The sequence below is a fragment of the Eschscholzia californica genome, unplaced genomic scaffold (assembly GCF_041429995.1).
Source record: "Eschscholzia californica isolate CP2 unplaced genomic scaffold, dmEscCali1.0.p SCAF_1, whole genome shotgun sequence".
In the NCBI taxonomy this organism is placed as follows: Eukaryota; Viridiplantae; Streptophyta; class Magnoliopsida; order Ranunculales; family Papaveraceae; genus Eschscholzia; species Eschscholzia californica.
Window position 1 is genome coordinate 72,029,616 of NW_028238198.1, and position 18,073 is coordinate 72,047,688.

At 35.8% G+C, this 18,073-nt stretch overlaps 5 protein-coding genes and 1 pseudogene across 7 annotated transcripts; 2 read left to right on the forward strand and 4 right to left on the reverse strand.

The window, feature by feature from the left end:
• Window positions 1–54: 54 nt before the first annotated feature.
• On the reverse strand, window positions 55–3,526 carry LOC147568869 (protein THYLAKOID ASSEMBLY 8-like, chloroplastic). 2 transcript variants are annotated; one of them, XM_086655293.1, is made up of 3 exons: window positions 3,093–3,526; window positions 1,219–1,479; window positions 55–311 (listed from the first exon to the last, which is right to left on the reverse strand). In XM_086655293.1, exons 1-3 carry the CDS (start codon window positions 3,465–3,467, stop codon window positions 282–284), a joined length of 666 nt encoding a protein of 221 aa, XP_086511419.1. In that variant the 5' UTR covers window positions 3,468–3,526; the 3' UTR covers window positions 55–281. The 2 variants fall into 2 exon arrangements, with proteins under 2 accessions (XP_086511419.1, XP_086511418.1); XM_086655292.1 differs by having other exon boundaries at window positions 1,219–1,605.
• A 96-nt stretch (window positions 3,527–3,622) lies between these two features.
• LOC147568870 (protein TIC 20-II, chloroplastic pseudogene) lies at window positions 3,623–4,300 on the forward strand (annotated as a pseudogene). The gene has a single exon (XR_015231131.1). The product of XR_015231131.1 is annotated as a protein TIC 20-II, chloroplastic pseudogene (transcript).
• A 697-nt stretch (window positions 4,301–4,997) lies between these two features.
• Window positions 4,998–7,738, forward strand: LOC147568871 (FKBP-like peptidyl-prolyl cis-trans isomerase family protein). Its single transcript, XM_086655294.1, has 7 exons — window positions 4,998–5,187; window positions 5,591–5,877; window positions 6,208–6,291; window positions 6,478–6,527; window positions 6,645–6,693; window positions 6,826–6,900; window positions 7,415–7,738. The coding sequence occupies exons 1-7, from the start codon at window positions 5,151–5,153 to the stop codon at window positions 7,532–7,534; spliced, it is 702 nt and encodes a 233-aa protein (XP_086511420.1). The 5' UTR covers window positions 4,998–5,150; the 3' UTR covers window positions 7,535–7,738.
• Window positions 7,611–8,715, reverse strand: LOC147568872 (endochitinase EP3-like). The gene is made up of 2 exons (XM_086655291.1): window positions 8,264–8,715; window positions 7,611–8,135 (listed from the first exon to the last, which is right to left on the reverse strand). Exons 1-2 carry the CDS (start codon window positions 8,670–8,672, stop codon window positions 7,723–7,725), a joined length of 822 nt encoding a protein of 273 aa, XP_086511417.1. The 5' UTR covers window positions 8,673–8,715; the 3' UTR covers window positions 7,611–7,722.
• Window positions 8,716–8,981: 266 nt separating this feature from the next.
• Window positions 8,982–14,357, reverse strand: LOC147568873 (diphthamide synthesis DPH2 family protein). Its single transcript, XM_086655289.1, has 10 exons — window positions 14,135–14,357; window positions 13,753–13,973; window positions 12,827–12,935; window positions 11,704–12,079; window positions 11,183–11,252; window positions 10,997–11,064; window positions 10,490–10,605; window positions 10,279–10,385; window positions 9,891–10,033; window positions 8,982–9,613 (listed from the first exon to the last, which is right to left on the reverse strand). The coding sequence occupies exons 1-10, from the start codon at window positions 14,213–14,215 to the stop codon at window positions 9,348–9,350; spliced, it is 1,557 nt and encodes a 518-aa protein (XP_086511415.1). The 5' UTR covers window positions 14,216–14,357; the 3' UTR covers window positions 8,982–9,347.
• A 319-nt stretch (window positions 14,358–14,676) lies between these two features.
• Window positions 14,677–17,740, reverse strand: LOC147568874 (signal recognition particle 14 kDa protein-like). The gene is made up of 4 exons (XM_086655296.1): window positions 17,603–17,740; window positions 17,016–17,109; window positions 16,802–16,911; window positions 14,677–15,058 (listed from the first exon to the last, which is right to left on the reverse strand). The coding sequence occupies exons 1-4, from the start codon at window positions 17,603–17,605 to the stop codon at window positions 14,882–14,884; spliced, it is 384 nt and encodes a 127-aa protein (XP_086511422.1). The 5' UTR covers window positions 17,606–17,740; the 3' UTR covers window positions 14,677–14,881.
• Between the last annotated feature and the right edge of the window lie 333 nt (window positions 17,741–18,073).

Sequence of the window (18,073 nt, forward strand, 5' to 3'; positions counted from 1 at the left end):
CAATTAAAATACATACAAACTGGCTAATGAGGGATAAAAAGAAAAATTACAAACTTAAAAGAGTTAACGGGAGACAACTTTTATTCATTGAAGACTTGAGAGATTTTAAATGAGTATCTTTCTACAATGTACATGGAAAATTTTATATAAGTCTATAAAGCAAAGATAACTGAAGCTCCATTCTCTGCACCTCATCGATTTTTCTAAGCCATTTTGTTCGCCTTGTTATGCTCACAGCGTAGAAGTAGTCGTTCAGGATCTTATTTTGGTGGCAGGAATGTTCAAACAAATTCAAGTGATCTCCTCTTTGGCTGAAAGAGAACAAGAACCAGTTAGGAAAACACAGTCAGGCCCTGAAACTTATGCACTTGAAATTTTGTTGGATAAGTGCCTAGAACCATCTACATTAGTCCTTACAAGGCATTGATACATCATGAAGATGTGATGAGTACGATAACCGCCTAATTTAAACCATAATGAAAGAGGCCTAAAGCCCGACAAATGAAAGAGTCCTAAAGCCCGACAAATTTATTTCAAATATTTACTTTATATACTGGAGACTCGATCCCACGACCTCATGGGCTTAAGAGGGGTGTCCAACCGTTACACCAAAGGGTAGTGGACTGCCTAGAACCATTTAGTACACTAAGGTGCTGTTCATTTTTTCTGAAGTATGAATCTGAAATCTGAACTAATCTATGTATAATTTACATGTATACTTTGAGTATTTGCATTCGTTTACTTCTCTAATAAACTCAGATCTTAAAACAACTCTTCTTTATCAAATTCAAACTTGTTTTATAAGCTGAGGGAGGGAGGGGCCATCATGAATAAATTTGTACTCATACATACATGTACTACTACTTGTTATCACATTTTCCACTCTCTCCCTTCCTCTCTCCAAAAGCCTCAACAAGAGGAAAATGTTACGAACTTGAGCCGAGTTTGGGTAACTACCCAGTGGAGTTACTACTGGTGACATAGTCACTAGATACGCCCAGTTTGGGTAACTTCCCTGTGGAGTTACTACTAGTGACATAGTTACTAGATGCATATCATTTCCGAAGTAAAAAATAATGAGTGGAGTTACTATTTTGACAACATAATAACTAGACACATAATTCTTAAGAGTAAGAGACAACCAGGACATAAGGGGCATAAGGCAAACACTGAAAATTATGTACCAAAATAAACAGGATAGTTTGAGAAATTCCTTACATATGTTCGTCCAACTTCTTCAAGAAACTCCTCTGGTGAATCCACAAATTCTTCACAATCTTTCTTTACGCTCTTTGCAAGCTCTTCCTCTCCAGCTTTCTCAAGGTTCCTTATTAATATAGTTAAAGTTAGTTTGTCAGGAGCACAACCTGATTCCTTCATTGATTTGTATGTTTCCATTGCTTTCTCTACCATGTCTACTTGGAGAAATGCTCCAATCATCTCAGTATAAGTTCTTGTATCGGGCTTCAAGCCTTCTTTCTGTAGTTTGAAGAATAATTCTACTGAAATGTGGGTCATTTTGTTTTTACCAAACATATATATCATGTCGGAATATAAAGATAGATCTGGCTTGTACCACACTTCTTTCCGCACAAATTCAAACACCTAAAATGAGCGAAATTTAATTAATTTCACTTTTAACAAAAGAGACGACTTCGGCTAAGTTTACTGAAATAGACCAATTATATCTCAAGATTTAGAGTAGAAACTCATACAAATATACTGGAAAAAAGTACACAAAACTTAGGGTATTTTCTTTAGTTATTGTTTCCATGCATTATCAAGTAGCATCTCTCTGACACAGGAGTTTTATTTTTAAGGTACCAATTCAGCACATTGAAGTGTGGTATGCCAATCAAGACATAATCACCCAGACGAAAAACGGAGGATTCATGTGCTAAGCACTTAGTCCCACAATGCTAAAGACCTGGGTTATAACATACTACCTTGTCTTACATATTGGCTAGGCCTTTTTGCTGGATTTAGCGCCTAGATTTGCCAGGTGGAGAAGCCTGGATTGGTCCAGGGCAGGCCCATGCCACGGAAAGCCTTGTACCAAGCCAGAACTAGGCTACTGGGAATAAGTGGTGCCTAGGTCAAGGACAATATGGTTGGTATTAAGATTAGTGTTACATCACACTCATTTCATACTTACACTACCAAAGTTATATAGAGACTTGGTACATGTTGAAAATCATAAGCATATAGGATTGAACTAGTTGGGAAGAATTGATGCATTTCAAAACCCCACAATCTTTTCATTTCAACATGCAGTAGAACATTGTAAGCCCATGATGTGCCTTGTAAAGTTAAAATGTAATTTTAATTTTGACACAAGCAAAATGTAACAGAGAGGAGTCTCGATTCTTAACTTTTTTTTTTTTTATCTTTGAAGTGAATAAGATGGACAGAAAACAAAATAGCACTTTATGCTTAGATAAATGTGAACTTGCAAATTACCAACAGAAAAATGTTCTTTTAGATATAACTGCCATAGTAATTGTAGCGCAAGGGCCAATGGTCACAGAAACAATAAAATGAACCTAAACGCCATGAATAAGATGAAAGCTATAACGATAGAGTAATAATCATATTGTCCACCTAATTCTCCCTGTACTAGAAACAAATGGTCTCACTAGCTCTAATGTATAAACTCGATCCTAATCAGTACTCGGGTGTATGTACTAGTATTATACTTGAGATGTTTCAATGCTCTTACAACCTAAAGAACCATTTCCCCCAAGTTCATCGTATTTAACAACAAAAACAATAACAAGACTACTTATAAACAAGCACAGCAACTCTCAACATAAAAAATTAGATGCCCAAGATAAACTCTTTCTTATGAAGACTATAACAGTGCAAGTCAAAATCCTAATCAAAATTCTTGATTACCTATCTATTATCTCCCTCCAAATATCCACTCAACTCCAAACCAATACTAAAATATAACTATTTATCTTCTATACAAGAAAAAGATTTATCTTTTCTTTGATACCCATGTTATAAATTTCAGAGATGAACATTTTGTGTATAAAAATGACCAATTCTAAGAAATAATAATGTACTAATTTTAGAGAAAGAAATCATACCTTGAGAGCTAATTCCCATTCATTTTGCCTCTGAAGTTCTGTCAATGTACAAATTAAGTCCTCTTTCAAAAGCCTACTAAGTCTACTATTAAAAACTTCCTCTAATTTAGCTGATGATCTTGCTAATTTTAAAGACTGTACAGCTTGTATTGCTTCAGTAGATAAAACCCTAGACCTCCATAATGATTTTCTTGGTCCACTTCTCAACCCACATGATATTTTCAGTTTAGAAGAAACCCCAGACACTGAAACCACCATTGAAGAAGAAGAACAATAGAGCTGGTTCTGGTTCTGTATATGAAAAACTCTCATCAAGCTATCACCTTTTTCTGATAAACCCATCTTTGGAAATGGAATTTGAAGTGAACCCATCATCAGAATTCTAGAGAGAGAGAGAGAGTTGCAGAGAGAAATGAGTGAGAGATGGACTAGGTTAACGTTAAACCTAAACACCTCACGTGCGCATTTTAGAACCAGCCATCGCCTATAAAAACCTTATCTTGTGTGTCATTTAACCCTAATACTAAAAAATGGCTTCCATTCCTCTGCTTCGCCTCTCTCTCTACCCAACTTCCCAAACCCTAAAAAAACCCTTCTTTCCACCTCCATTATCTACAGTTCGATTCCCAAATCCCCTCCGATCTACAGTAGGAATTTCTCAGCCACCATGTTTGAAGAAGAAGAAGAACAAGACTACTACAATTTCAATGTCTTACCAAGCAGTTCCGGCCACCGAGAGATTAATCTCAGCAGTAGCTTACTTCCTCCCATTCTTCAATGGACTTCAATACGGACGTTACCTGTTCGTCCAATACCCAAATCTAGGGCTTTTATTTGAACCAATTTTCCCTCTTTTAAACTTCTACAGATCAGTCCCTTACGCTAGTTTCGTGGCTTTCTTCGGTCTGTATCTGGGTGTTGTTAGAAACCCTAGTTTCAGTCGATTCGTGAGGTTTAATTCAATGCAAGCAGTGGTTTTAGATGTATTGTTGGTTTTACCATTGTTGATTCAGAGGGTTTTTAATCCAGGGAAAGGATTAGGGTTTAGATTGATGATGATGGGTTATAATTTTATCTTTGTGTTTATTGTTGTTTGTTTTCTGTATAGTGTGGGTTTTTCAATTCTTGGAAGAACTCCTTATTTGCCTTTTGTTGCTGATGCTGCTGATCGTCAGCTTTGAATCAATATATTTTTCTAGTTTGTGTTATTGTAGTTTTCCTTCCCTTAAACCAACAAAATAAGCTAATATAACCTAAGTTCAATAAACCACCACTTGGGTATGGGTAAACAAATGTTCACAAGCCATCTTCTATGTATAAAACCAACAAAATAAGCTAGAGAACAAAATACGAGGAGACCGACCTGAATTTTTATACTACTTGTTTGATTTGTGTTTTCGATCATTCTGATCAATGAAAGTGTAAATCACGACAAATCCTCTGTCGAGTCTGCATGGGTGGTGGTAAATTGTTTTTTTTTTGTTGACCATTTTTTTTAAGAGGGTGATAACTTGTTTTGGTTTAGAGTTTGTTTCTAATTTGATCTTATCACATCTTAATAAGTACTGTCACTATTACGAGTGAAAGAAGCATTTTTCTTATATCAATGTCACCAATATGGTTAGCTTTCTTACCAATTAGACGAATGGATGTATTTTTTTTTTTCCTTTTGTTGAACTACATATACGGTCTAAGTTTGTTTTTATGCTTTGATCTTAGGGACCTCCCACACATCAAACCTTTCTCTTGATAAATCGATAAGTAATTCTAAGTGGAGTTAAAAAAGTTGGTAGTTGTTTCAATAATGATCTATGTGGTGAAAGAAGTTGCCATAATTTGATGAGTTTGAGACCAAAATAATATTGTATGATTTTTGGATAAAGATTTTCACACATCATATAAAAAGGAGAAGGTTTTAATAGGAAAGATAAAAATAAAAGGTGGGATTGAAGTATACTTTCTCTAACAAACATATGGACACAATGAGTATGTGTACATACATTATCCATTCCAATTAAGTTCTTAATTCACAAGAATCTCTTCCAAGAAAATTGAAAAATGGCTTCTTCTTCTTCATCCCTTCTCCTTCTAATAGGTACCCATTTCCCTATCTCTTTACTATATGTACTCTCTCTCTCTCTCTCTCTCTCTCTCTCTCATCACTTCATTTTGAGATTCCATGTTCTCTTCCCTTTTTGTTGTATTCTCTCATTTGGGTCTAATCTAGCTAGTAATATCTCTTTTCTTAGATCTACACTTTCAATTTATGAATTCCAAATAATTTCCCAATTGTTAAATTGATCATCTTCACATTTTTTATGAGATTGATTCTTTATAAGGTCAAACTTACTATAGATTGTATAAAAAATGTATCTTATCTTCTTTTTTGTTGGTTTATAGAATTTCATGTAATTATATCACTCTTGTATTGTTGTGCATTGGTAAAGAGTTCAAAGCCTTTTGTCTAACCATACCAAAAAATTGATTGTGTCTACTAGGTCAGGATTATGGTAGAAGAGTATCTCCCATTTCTCAATACCTAGGCAGGTATAGACTTCGAAGTACGGCTATCCAATGCTTAGGTCAACAGATTAGAGCTACACCGGTGAAGTTGACACAAGTTAAAGATCTGTCGAGCTCTCTGGTGAATCGCAGAGATTTTATCGGTTTGGGTTTTGGTATGTCATCCCTTGTTATAGCTACATCTGATGCTAAAGGAGCCGGCTTGCCCCCGGAGGACAAACCAAGACTTTGTGATTCCGACTGTGAAAAGGAGCTTGAAAATGTATGGTGAGCTCACATATCCTTCACTTCTATAACATTTCTATAATATTCATCCTCTCCTAAGGAGGGTGTAGCAACACGATGAAAATCCTTATCGTGGGTGTTAAATAGTTAAGTTTCCTACCCTTTCGACGTATGTTTAAAACCCCAAGGATAGTATAAAGTAGGTGGAACAAAACCGCACTGGACATTGTTATCGTAGTGACGAAGTTGAAGTTTATTATCGTTGTTGCTTGATGATATCATATCTTGATTTTCATTGATCAATTATGACTAACTTCTCGTTACGAGGAAAAGGAACTAAAGTTTAGGGGCTTTTTGGCATATGAAGGTCCAAATGGTAACTACAGAGTCGGGCTTGCAGTATAAAGACATTAAGCTCGGTCAAGGTCCGTGCCCACCCACAGGATTTCAGGTGATATTTGAACTTAAGTTGTTTTCATTTTTCTACTGTACTATAAGAAGAAGTTTAGTCCCTAAAGTTCGAAATTGATTAAGTTTATGTTGGTTACTTGAAACTATGAAATATGTTGTATTTTTCTTTAATCTCGGGTCAGAATGTTGGAGTTTTGCTAACCCTCTTTCTTTCTCGTTTTCGTAGGTTGCTGCCAACTATGTTGCGATGGTACCATCTGGACAAATATTTGATAGGTACCTCTCCTACTTGGCTTAGCTGATCTTGTAATCCTATTCATGTCAAACAACATTCTTTCGAAAGTTCTATGGTGGTTCCGTTCCTTATTCTAATTACTTTCATTTGATTTCTAGCTCATTGGAGAAAGGTCTACCTTATATTTTTCGTGTTGGCGCTGGTCAGGTAAGATTTATATTCTCGGAAGTTCATCAATTTACTCATGTGAAAACTGGTTAGACACTTCGATTCTAAAGTAAATCTGTCAGCAAAGTCTACTCGTCTTCTGATTCCTATCATGTTCTTGCACTAGAATAGGTGATTAAGGGACTCGATGAAGGCGTACAAAGCATGAAAATTGGAGGAAAACGCCGACTCTACATCCCAGGACCTGTAAGTATCTTAATAGGTTACAGATTCATTGCAAAAGAAGGGTTTTCCTAATTCCCGTAGTTCGTTCATTTGGTCTCACTGTTTCATCTTCTTTTAATATTTGGAAGATCCTCCCCCCGACCCCATACACGTTTCCTAGGTCTTCCTGTAACAGGCTTGTCTTGAAATAGACGTACTCATATTCTCCCACCACGACATGCTTATCAAGCTAGTGCTAGTGTTCCTAGTTGTTAGTTTGTGGCCATCTGACTCAAACCCATTTTGCTATGAGTGGAGAGGACAAGGTGTGAGCCTGTGTTGTGTCTTGTGGAGGCACGTTAAAGGACTTAGATACTGTATCTTTAGTTATAAGAGTATCTTTTCTCCATGCGGGACTATTCTCGAACTTAGTTCTAGTCATTCTTTCATGGTCTATATAATAGAAATTTCGGCTAGCATTTTCGGAATGAACAATTCTGTACATACTAATGATTGTGTATGTGCTGTGCTTTTATTTGTCGTTTGTTTAAATCAGTTGGCGTTTCCGAAAGGTCTAAATTCAGCTCCAGGAAGGCCAAGGGTAGCTGCAAACAGTCCAGTAGTTTTCGATGTGAGTTTAGAGTATATTCCAGGACTAGAAGCCGATGAAGAATGAGAAATTCATCATCAAGAACTTCAAATTTTATCGCCTATCCTAGTTATCTTGATATTTATAGAGAAAGCTTGTATTGTAACTTGTAAATCTCATGAATTCTCCATTCTTTCCTTCTTTGTGTTGTATAATACATTATAAAATGGTTAGAGAAACAATTTTATTGGAGAGAAAACTTATATCAATATATCTTAACAAGTTAAATTATCTCCTGGTGCAACATCAAGTTGGTTACAATAACTTGTGTAGTAATTAACCCTAGCCCTAACCGTTGCCGTATTTTTACCATCACATTCGAGCGCTCCGTTAATAGCGCGAATCGTGGGTCCAAATCCTTGGCCAGAAGTTATGAGCGAATGGACATTATTCATCCAATACCACAATGCAGTCTTGAACGAGATGATCGGATCTTTAGCAACGATTTCTGGATTATTTAGACCGTCGAAGCCAATGCTCTTACCAGCTGGTCCATAGTTGAAATTCCACGACAGCTGCAACGGTCCTCTACCGTAGTATCCCTTACCCGGAACGCATGGATATTGTGTGTTGTTTTTGTCACAGTAGTCCCTGCTTGATCCATTTATTTCTTCTATATAACAAAAATCTGTACATTAAACAAAAGGGTTAATTCTTTAGAATGAAACATTATTTAAATTAAAATTCTAAACATACTTAGTTTAGTTCGATATTAGCTACAAACACAAGTTTTATGAGTTAGATTGAAACACTTACGTCCAGTTTCGTGAGTTAAATGTGCAAAAAACGCAGCAATTTCACGTTTAGAGTCATTCATATTTCCAACTTGGCCAAAACGAGGGTATGAGTCAAGTGCTTTGAGAAAATTATTCCGAGAATAGAAATTCTTTCCGGCACAATCATCTTTAGCCTGTTTACTTATCCCGTTATAGAACTCATCTGTAACGATATCAGACACGGTTACGTTGTTACTAGTGGGAGGAGGTTGAGTACAAGCACCTTGTTGACATCCAATACCGCAATACTCAGAGGTAGTACCGCAATAGCCAAAACGACTACAACATAAATCAGCTGCGCAACCACAATTTTGACCTACAACTGAATCCGGCAACATTCCGGCTACTATTCCGATTGCCAAAACAATAAGAACTTTTGAAAGTTCCATCTTTGATCTTTGAGTGGAAAAAATGAAATGATGAAAGTTTGAATGAGTAGTGTTGAGTCTAGAGGAAATATATAGAATATTTGTGTGGAAGTATGGCTTTAGTTCAAGTCAAATATCTTTCATTGACTTTAATAGACCAATGGTTTATGGACGCGTTTTCTTTGACTTTGATTTCTGACTTCTCAAAAGGGCAATTTGTGTGGTAGTGGCCAGTGGTTGTATTTTTAAGATCAAATTTGATGGCTTCTAGAATCCAAAATTAGGGCACCCAAGATTAGTCTTCCACACAAAATTCACAATCCACAATTATTTCCATGAAAAAGATAAAGCAACTAATCAACCTAATTGATTGCTTAAGTTATTTCACATGAAATTTTGAAGAAATAATACATGATTTTTCCAACAACAGAACCAAAACCGCTAAGAAATCTAATCTTATTTGCTTAAATTGGAACTACACCTACCAAAACCGGTTTATAGATATTAATTTTCATTCTATTGCATATAAATAAGAAAAATACAAATAGAATAATGGAGAACCAGAACCCAAATAGAACCATTCATCCAGGTCCTGTTGCTAAAATACAAATCCGTTTGATGTCTTCTGCTTTGTCTATCTGCGAAGATCTGAAGACAAACTTACTCCGTTAATGAATGAATCATTAGGGCTTTCGGTCAATTAGGGATATCTCTGCTTGTTTCGCTTTCATCTTTGTAACCTGATGCTTTCCCAGTTCTTCCAACGACAAAAGATCGAGGCAACAAATCATCACTCTGCATTTCAAGACCATGATATGATCGAGAACTGAAATACTCTGCTCCAGTTTTCGCTGTTCCTTTAATGATGGAGTTAGAGTGGTACTTTTCGTGTAACTGAAGAGACTTCTGAGTTGCCTCTGCTAGTTCACTTGCTCTTTCATTCTCGTCATTGTTCTCTGTTTCTGCATGTCATTTCATATATTTAAGTACTGATTCCAAATATTAATCAAATGAAAACATTTATCTCGAAAAAAAAAAGTAAAAATCCTACGGGTTCAAATCATTTAAGAACACCATAGCATGTAACTGCATAATCTCCTTTTGACCGTTTTTCGGATTATCGTGTTTAGATTAAAAACTGTTATAACAAGAACGGTAACAACCGTGGACTTCTATACTATGTTATACCAGACAGTGCTTATGACTGTTAATTGAGAGAGGAGAGCGAAAGATAGTCACCTTGCTGCACAAAATCCTCTACATAGCCACCTTGTAAGAAGGAAAATCGAGGTTCATCAGATCCACCACCATCAACTTGAAATTGATCACAAGTAATTAAATCCCTGAACCCTATCACATATTTTCCAGTCCACTGACTTCCCCTGGGGAAACAAAGCAAAGAAAACAAGAGAAAAAGAACAAACTCATTTCAACTAAAGGGATCATAATTTATAGAACAAGTTCCTCAGCATGGGAGATTGTTTGCTGAGTAATGGATGGACGCTTAGGAACTCCATGAATATAGATAAAAGTGAAAAGATTAAACTTCAAAAAGAAAAATGTTTGAAGTAATTAATCTCGTAACTTCGATTTTTGTAATGAACGGACAAATACCAAAGAGTCGTACCTGTTGAAAGCCAGCATAGCCTCAAAAGGCGTAATAACTGGAGCTAGGAACTCTTTACTATCCAGAAGAGCAGTTTGAGCACAAGAGACGTAAATGAAAACATCACACTGTCCAAAATCAGACATGCTTAGGAAGCATATAAATTGTAATCGCCTGACATACTGCGCCAGATAAGTTGTTGATGTGTAGTAAAATGTTTGTCTGTTTTTACCTCGGGGAAGTTGGCTAATTTTGCAGGATTTGGTTTTCCCATAAGAAGAGTATACGCCTTTTTCCCCGCTCCCGCAATCAGTGCTTTCATTTGATTAATCATATTAAGATACCCAGCTGCATGGATAGTTGTTAATTAGACTGAGTCTAGTTCTGTTGCGAAGTACAAAAATAGTACTTGTACACAAAATTTAACGACACGATGAAAATATCAGAACAATTCGGAGGAACTAAGAATAAGCCACGACACTTGTTTAAGAATTAAGTTTTTCATTGTTAGTTTAGTTCTTCAAAGTATTACTGATGTCATGACATTTTAAGTTTCATAAATCATTTTCCTCATTAGATTGTTCCAATTTTTTTTCTTTTTCTTTTATCTGGTCATATTTCAACATTATCAACTCAACAAAGTTAGGCCTTTTACAACCAGCTACCTGCTAATGAAATACATCGTAGTGAATTGAGATAAAACAGTGAAGAGTGATAATAACTCGCTTGTGCAACATACCGACACCAAGAGTCCCCACCAAAATCCCTATAATGTTAGCATCCTTTGCTTTCTCCACAAGGTAATATCTACAGAAACGTGTATTTCCCTCATTAGATAAAAGCAATTTAGGAGGTACATGGATGGATGTAAATAGAGACTTGATAGGCAAAGAATAGAGGATAAACACTATATCAATAATAATACCTACGCTTAAGAATCCTTTTCTGATGAGAAATGTCGTTCAGCATAGAATTTTGTACAGGATCATATCTGACTGGAGACCAACACAAACAAAATTTAAAATCAAATAAAAATGCACGTGAGAACAATCAACTAAATTCACATTATAGCTCGACTAATAGAAAAAGCACTTTATATCTTTGATGATGAGGCAAAGGATATTATAGGAGGAATTGACATATTATATTACAATCTCTGGGTTCTAATGGCACTTCTGGCGTCAATATTCCAGAACAACCAACAGTTATTTCTTGTAATTTACCACTTTCACAGCAACCAAATGATTATCTAAAAGCATGTTTACGCTATTACAATTAGCAGTTTGAACTTAAACAAGACAGGAAGAAAAATAATAAATACCCATTGTTCCAAATTCTCCTAGAAGTATACATACCGGGCCAGTGAAGATTTCAAAGAAAAATATACCATTAAATTTTCCAGTGAGATAATGCAACTACAACTCAGAAAAGCATAGCAGATTTTACCGATTTCACTGCTATTGTAAGTAAGCACGACATTTGCAAATGCAGGGTTGTCAGACCCAATCCAGAAAAGCATGTACTCATCCATACTCTGGCCATGAAGCAAATCCCATGTCAAACCTCCTATTGTGTGTTTGTTATCTTCCAAACTGGAACCAGTCTGATTGCAATCACTGGAACACCCATTTGTAGTGTCAGCATCAGAGACTCCATGCTGCTTGCTGTGTGTTTCTGAGTTTTGTGATGGATTGATAACTGAACATGCAACATCCCCAAAAAAGAGGCATTTAGCTTTGGACCCACAGCTAATTAATGATTCTACACTCAATGATTCTTTGATAGAAGGTATGGCATGTGCATATTCGAGTCCGTAGAGAACCTGGTTAAGATGAAATCAAATAGTTTAAGAAAAAACTCCATACACTCTGTAACTATTTTTATCTTTTCATTCAGAAATAGATTGCAGTTATGCTCAGACTAGGAGAATTTATCCAAAGATGTGCAAAAGGAAACATGGATGCATTCACTAATTTCTTTGACCACTACGCATTTTTGTTTATTTATATATTTTATGTGCAACCAATATAGAACTTCAACATTATCACATCTTGACGGTTCTCTAGAGTTCTCAATCCAGAGTACGAAACCAACATAAACACCTAGTTAGAGCTAATAGCCGGCACTCAATCAAAAGCAGAATAGGGTAATTATGTATATCTGCAAGAAGCAATGTATTAAGTAATAACAGAATAACCATGCTAAAAGAAGCAAAGTAGGAAAATGGTTCAGTTTTTACAAATTTAGCCACAATAGTAGTCAGAGTACGGAAGTCATCAACTTAGAATGCCATACACAGGAAGCTGTGCAGCTAGGATCACCCGACCCCCAGGGTAACTCATGGATCGGATCAACATATTTAGAAAAGGTTCATGGACAAATGATGCTTCCTATCATCTCATTTGGAAATTCGACAAGCAGTAATAAGCAGTTTGGTGCAAAGTTCTGTGGCTTAAATGTGTTCTCAACAAAAACCATGTTAAAGAAGCTCGTACTGTTCCTGCAATGATCTTAGACTTATAAATAGTCAAGAATGAAAAAGTAGAGTAGCTGAAGTTTTGGTACGTACCAAGACAGGCTTGTTGCTTGTCAACAAGCAATCCGACAAAGCCTTGACACAATCAGATATGCTAATAGGAGCTTTTCCAAAAACAAATAGAGCTGGCAAGGTTGATGTTCTGCACACAAGAACAGAATTATAGGCACAAGAATAAAGATTAGATGTTTAGAACCCTCACCTAAATACGTTTTCTTAAATGATGTGTCTCGATAAATTCTCTCCCCCATCAACAAAGTGGTCCAAACATGAACTGGGTAAAACAATGATGGTATAAAAGTAACAAATAAACACCACATAACTCGCCTACTCTGTCTAGTCTAATGAATTTCTTCACATTTCACGAGCTCATGGTTTATAACATGAAAGAATAAAATCATAATTTAAATGACATTTTTCACACAATTTTGCATAAGAACATATCAATTTTGGCATATTGCCGATAAATAAAAGATTACTTTATTTTGTCAAAACTAGTTATCCATAATAAGCAATTGTGATTTCAAATTTCCAATAGAACAAATAAATAAACGATATTTTCAGAATTATAGTTCTGCCCTGACCGAAACGATGGGCCAATAGTTCTAAGTCTCACTATAGATAATCATCAAAATTTTGCATTAGCATCAGCTAATTATAGATTCCTAGAAACTTAGACAACACACATCTATTTAAAAAAATTATGGGTTCTTTAGAAGAACTGCACCAAAGAAAAATTCAGCTCCAAGAAAAAAAAAACATCAAAAAGATCCAACCTTTTCTCTCTATTGTTCTTCAAAAACCAAAGGATTTTAATGGGTTATAGTCTTTTAAATCAATGATAAAGAAAACCCTTTAGCCCTAAATTAAGCTATACCAAATTTCAAAAGTACTTAAAAATGGAAGCTTTCGGTCTATCAGTCTATCATTTCTCAAAAAGAAGAAATTTAGATACTTACGGGCTTAAGCAAGTGTGACCATAATGTACAACGGAATCAGCATCAACGTGTGAAGCTCCAACTTCATCCACACAGCAACTTCCATATGTAGTATCCGCCATTACATACAATCCAACATTTACAATACCATCTTCACCGTCTGTTTCTCTACTGATAGAATGAAGTTCGTTTCTCAAATCACTCACTACTCTTATTGAATCCTTCAATAACTCATCTGGAAACTAGAGAGAGAGAGAGAGGAGAAAATTAGTTGCTTTAGTTCATTGTAGTTAAAGGATTCAAGTGAATAAGAAAATCTAGGGTTTTTACAAAGAAAGGGGTTTTTGAAGGGTTTTAGGGTATTACAGAACCAAAGAAGAAGATGATGATGATGATTGATTACCTGCAAAGCGACTCTAGTGAAATTTCTACTGCGTATGAAATCAGCTGTGCGGGCGATTTCGTAATTAGATGCAAAATCCATGGTCGTTATTATGTATTTCCAGCCGGAAAAGAAGAAGAAGAAGAAGGGGTTGCGGTTGCGCAGTATAAAATCGGTGTTTTATTTCTCCGGTGAATCTCTCTGGAACTCTAAAACTAAAAAACACCAACAGTTTGAAAGGGCCGTTACCGTTATAACGTGAATTAATATATGGATATTTCCACCCAAAATGATATAGTACTAGATTGTCCAACAATCAGATCCGACAGTACAAACTTTCATCTAACAATAGCCCTGGTAGCTCAGTTGGTAAGTGCATTTACTTTCGCAATGCGGAGGTTCCACGTTCGATCCCAATGGAAGTGTCAATCCAGGAACAAACGTAGTTTATGTGGGCTCTTTAGGCCATTTAATTTCGTCGGGCTTTTAGGTCGACAGTTATTGTGCTTATCACATCGTATCCATGTATCAATGCTTATCATTGTTTTTTTCATTACATCATGTTGATATCCGTTAAAAATTCATTATAAAAAGAACTGAACAATCAAACATTTCTCATCTGAATCACATATTCACAAATCTTCATTAAAATTCGGATCGAAAAAAATTCCTTTGTTGCTCTATATTGGAAGATGACAAAATCCTATCCTCTGAAACCCTCACAAATGAAAAAAGGAAACAAAAAATTTGAAAAGAATGAAACATTACTTAAGAGGTAGCTTTAGTAGAACTAGAACGATGTTTCTTCAAACCTCCATCTTGTTTCTTGTTCAGATCAGTAGTCTTTTTCTTATCCTTCCTCTCCCTCTTCTTTAATGCATGCATGTGGGCTTTCAGAACTGTCGCATATGAAGCTTGAAATCTTTGTTGATCTTTAACTGCAATCTGAAATCCCATATAGAAGAAACCGGAGTCTTATCGAAATTCTAAACTTCACTGTTTAGATGGCACAATTCAAGTATAAATCTTACATTCTTACAAATACAAATAGTAACAAGAATGAAACAAAATTTGAAGGTTTTGTTTTCAGACTTTAAGCACAAAAGATGGAAAAGAATGTAGTGTTTTTAACTCACCTAGCTTAGATGTCAACTAATTGCCCGGCTATTCATTGAAACAGCATAGGCCAGCGCTTTGGGGAAAGCAAAATAGTTTCCGGGGTATGAAATTTTAAAGGGAATATGTGTAATTTTAGAAATTTTCCTGGGTAACAAATTTTAAGGGGAAATCAAACATTGCTTCTTCCTCTTCTTCTTCATCCTCTTCTTCTTCTTCTTCTTCTTCTTCTTCTTCTTCTTCTTCTTCTTCTTCATCTTCAATTCCGGCCACCATTTCCGGCCACCATCTCCGGCCACAACCACCACCATTTTCTTCCTCCTCTGCCATTGGGTTATGTAGATCTTTGCCATAGTATGTGGAGATTACAAGGATCTTTGGCTGTATCAAGAGCAATTGGCGATCGACACTTGAAGGAATGGGTAATAGCAGAACCAGAAACTAACATTCTTAGGATTAACCCCGATTGTGAATTCCTAATCTACACATGAAGGCTTAAATTGAGAGAGAGAAAGGGCGAAACGGCTGAAGCATCTTCCACTTGGTCCGACGAACCAAGAGTAAGTAGTCCGATTACAGTCTGAAATTTCTTGAATAAAATGAAATAACAAAGCTGATTTTTTTTTTTTCTTTCTTTAATTATTGAAGGTGGTGAAAGATGGGTGGATAAAATCTCATTCTTAAATGGGTTTTAGGTTAAGAAAAAGTTGGGTAAAGCATGATTGTTTGTAAATACCTAGCAGCAGGAACTATAATAAGGCGTTTCTTCTCCACTTGTTCTTCTTCCTATTTTGAGAAGAAGCCATGGTTGTTTGTGGGTTTGGACAATCCTGGTCAGAAATACCAAGGCACAAGACACAACGTAAACTTCCTATACCCTATGCTTCATTCCATCATTTGTGCTCATTCCTTTTCATCTTTGAAACCCCTTACTTACTAACATCAATCTATCTATATCTTTATTTTTGGTTGAAGCAGGTTGGGTTTGAGATGATTGATTCATTTGCACAATCCCATGGAATTTCTATGGATACAGTTCATTGTAAAGCTCTCTTTGGGCAAGGTCGGTTTGATTTCCACTACTAATTTTGGATCAATTTAAGCCTTCATGTGTAGTTTCATAAACATAAAAAAATGATTGAAATTGCTTTCCTTCAACATGTTGAAAATTTTTGCTTTCCCCCTAACATTTAGAAAATATACTAGTCAACTAAATTTGACCAGTTTTTTACAAAGTCTTCACAGCCCGGAAACTATTTTGATTTCCCCAAAACGTTGGCCAACAGCATATTAAGAAGTTAAACTTGAGGGTTTTGACAGACGATGGAAACTAATGGCAGACCTTGCGCCTAATTGTCATATGAAAGTGACTGTCATACTATTCAATTTTCGAGATTATAAAAGGCGAGTTTAATTTGCATTTAATGAGGAAAGGTAGCTTATCATCAATCTTTTAATCCAAAGTACAATCAAACCTATAAAAGAGTACATGTATAGGTAATTGAGCACTGATATTGTTATAGCATTTGCTTGTGTGTATGGGAGAGAGAGAGAGAGAGAGAGAGACCATACCGAAGTAGAGACGGTCTTTTTACCATCAGTGGCCCGAACAAGGCATCTATATTCAATAGTTTCATTGGCGCTCGCCATTTTATCCCTCTTCAATTTGGACTTCATGGATGCTATAGACAGAGAGTATATCGAAATCAAGAAACTTAATAGAAGCTAAAAGAAAAAAGCCGGAAAAGAAAGTACCAAACTAAACAATGCGAAAAAGGGTTTTTACATCTTTTAAAGGTGACCCAAACCGAGCCCTTCTCAGTGCTGCGCTCGTACATGCTAGTGAGCTCATTAAGAAAAGGATCCGGTTGTAAAAGAACCTGATAAGAGAGAGGAGTATAAGATCACGATTCGTACATCAAACAGTACCCGTGTTTCGTTCACCTATTGTGGGTTTCCTTGATTTTTAGGGTTCTAATCCAATATAATTGATATTTAGTTCAGTATAAAATCATTATTCCCACATCATAAATAAACTAGAAAGGGAAAATCAAAAGAAACTCAAAAGAAAAAGAAGCACATTTGTAGTCATAAGAAGTAATCAAATACCCATAATTATAAAAAAACCCATTTTTTATCCCAATCTATAGAATTGAATCATAATTCATAAATCCATGTTCTACCCAACCTACAAATTAACAATCTGATTCTATATTTATTAACAGATTAACTGTGATAAAATATTAAATGGGTAGATACCCAAAAGATAGTCTAACTTCTACATGATTTTTATTGCTGAATTCTGCAATCTAGGGAGAGAGAGAGAGAGAGAGAGAGAGAGAGAGAGAGAAAGAGAGAGAGAGAGAAAGTTACCATGACTGCTTTGGGTTCTTCTAGGAGTTGAGAGGAGATCTTGAAGCAGGTTTTCCTGTGTGTTCTTCTCTGTGAAACTCCTTCACTAGAGAAAACGTTTGGGTGGAAATAAATTGTTTCGTTTATTTAGGCAGCCACAATGGGAAAGCACATTTCCAAACGAAGGGTTATTTCTTTTTGGCCCCCCAGATTTGACCAACTTACCACTTCGACTCCTTATAACAGACCATTTTGGCTTCCCCAACTAAGAATATTGTTAGTTGAAAGTTAAACTTTCAAAAAATTTATGCTTCGACGAATTATCGATACCCTTGCTTCCGATAATTCATTATGAAGGTCAAATTATAGTGTAAACAAAGCTTGCCCAGCGCAATCAAGTTATGTGAAAAAGTTCGAATAGCAACCCACCTCTAAATGTTCCAACTAGTGAAAACTCTTTTGCTCAATAAGAAATTGCTTTGATCAATGCTA

Excerpts from the sequence above, each read along its gene's own strand:
- LOC147568869 (XM_086655292.1), bottom strand. The coding sequence starts at position 3,467 with ATGATGGGTTCACTTCAAATTCCATTTCCAAAGATGGGTTTATCAGAA. Across the intron at positions 1,606-3,092 it reads AATGGGAATTAGCTCTCAAG|GTGTTTGAATTTGTGCGGAA; the intron begins GTATGATTTCTT and ends CGCTCATTTTAG. Across the intron at positions 312-1,218 it reads AAGAAGTTGGACGAACATAT|CCAAAGAGGAGATCACTTGA; the intron begins GTAAGGAATTTC and ends GTTCTCTTTCAG.
- LOC147568871 (XM_086655294.1), top strand. The coding sequence starts at position 5,151 with ATGGCTTCTTCTTCTTCATCCCTTCTCCTTCTAATAG. Across the intron at positions 6,292-6,477 it reads GCCCACCCACAGGATTTCAG|GTTGCTGCCAACTATGTTGC; the intron begins GTGATATTTGAA and ends TCGTTTTCGTAG. Across the intron at positions 6,694-6,825 it reads TTCGTGTTGGCGCTGGTCAG|GTGATTAAGGGACTCGATGA; the intron begins GTAAGATTTATA and ends GCACTAGAATAG.
- LOC147568872 (XM_086655291.1), bottom strand. The coding sequence starts at position 8,672 with ATGGAACTTTCAAAAGTTCTTATTGTTTTGGCAATCGGAATAGTAGCC. Across the intron at positions 8,136-8,263 it reads TTTAACTCACGAAACTGGAC|ATTTTTGTTATATAGAAGAA; the intron begins GTAAGTGTTTCA and ends TTTAATGTACAG.
- LOC147568873 (XM_086655289.1), bottom strand. The coding sequence starts at position 14,215 with ATGGATTTTGCATCTAATTACGAAATCGCCCGCACAGCTGATTTCATA. Across the intron at positions 13,974-14,134 it reads TCACTAGAGTCGCTTTGCAG|TTTCCAGATGAGTTATTGAA; the intron begins GTAATCAATCAT and ends CTCTCTCTCTAG. Across the intron at positions 12,080-12,826 it reads CAAGCAACAAGCCTGTCTTG|GTTCTCTACGGACTCGAATA; the intron begins GTACGTACCAAA and ends CATCTTAACCAG.
- LOC147568874 (XM_086655296.1), bottom strand. Across the intron at positions 16,912-17,015 it reads TTGGGTCACCTTTAAAAGAT|CATCCATGAAGTCCAAATTG; the intron begins GTAAAAACCCTT and ends CTCTGTCTATAG. Across the intron at positions 15,059-16,801 it reads AAAAGACCGTCTCTACTTCG|ATTGCAGTTAAAGATCAACA; the intron begins GTATGGTCTCTC and ends ATGGGATTTCAG.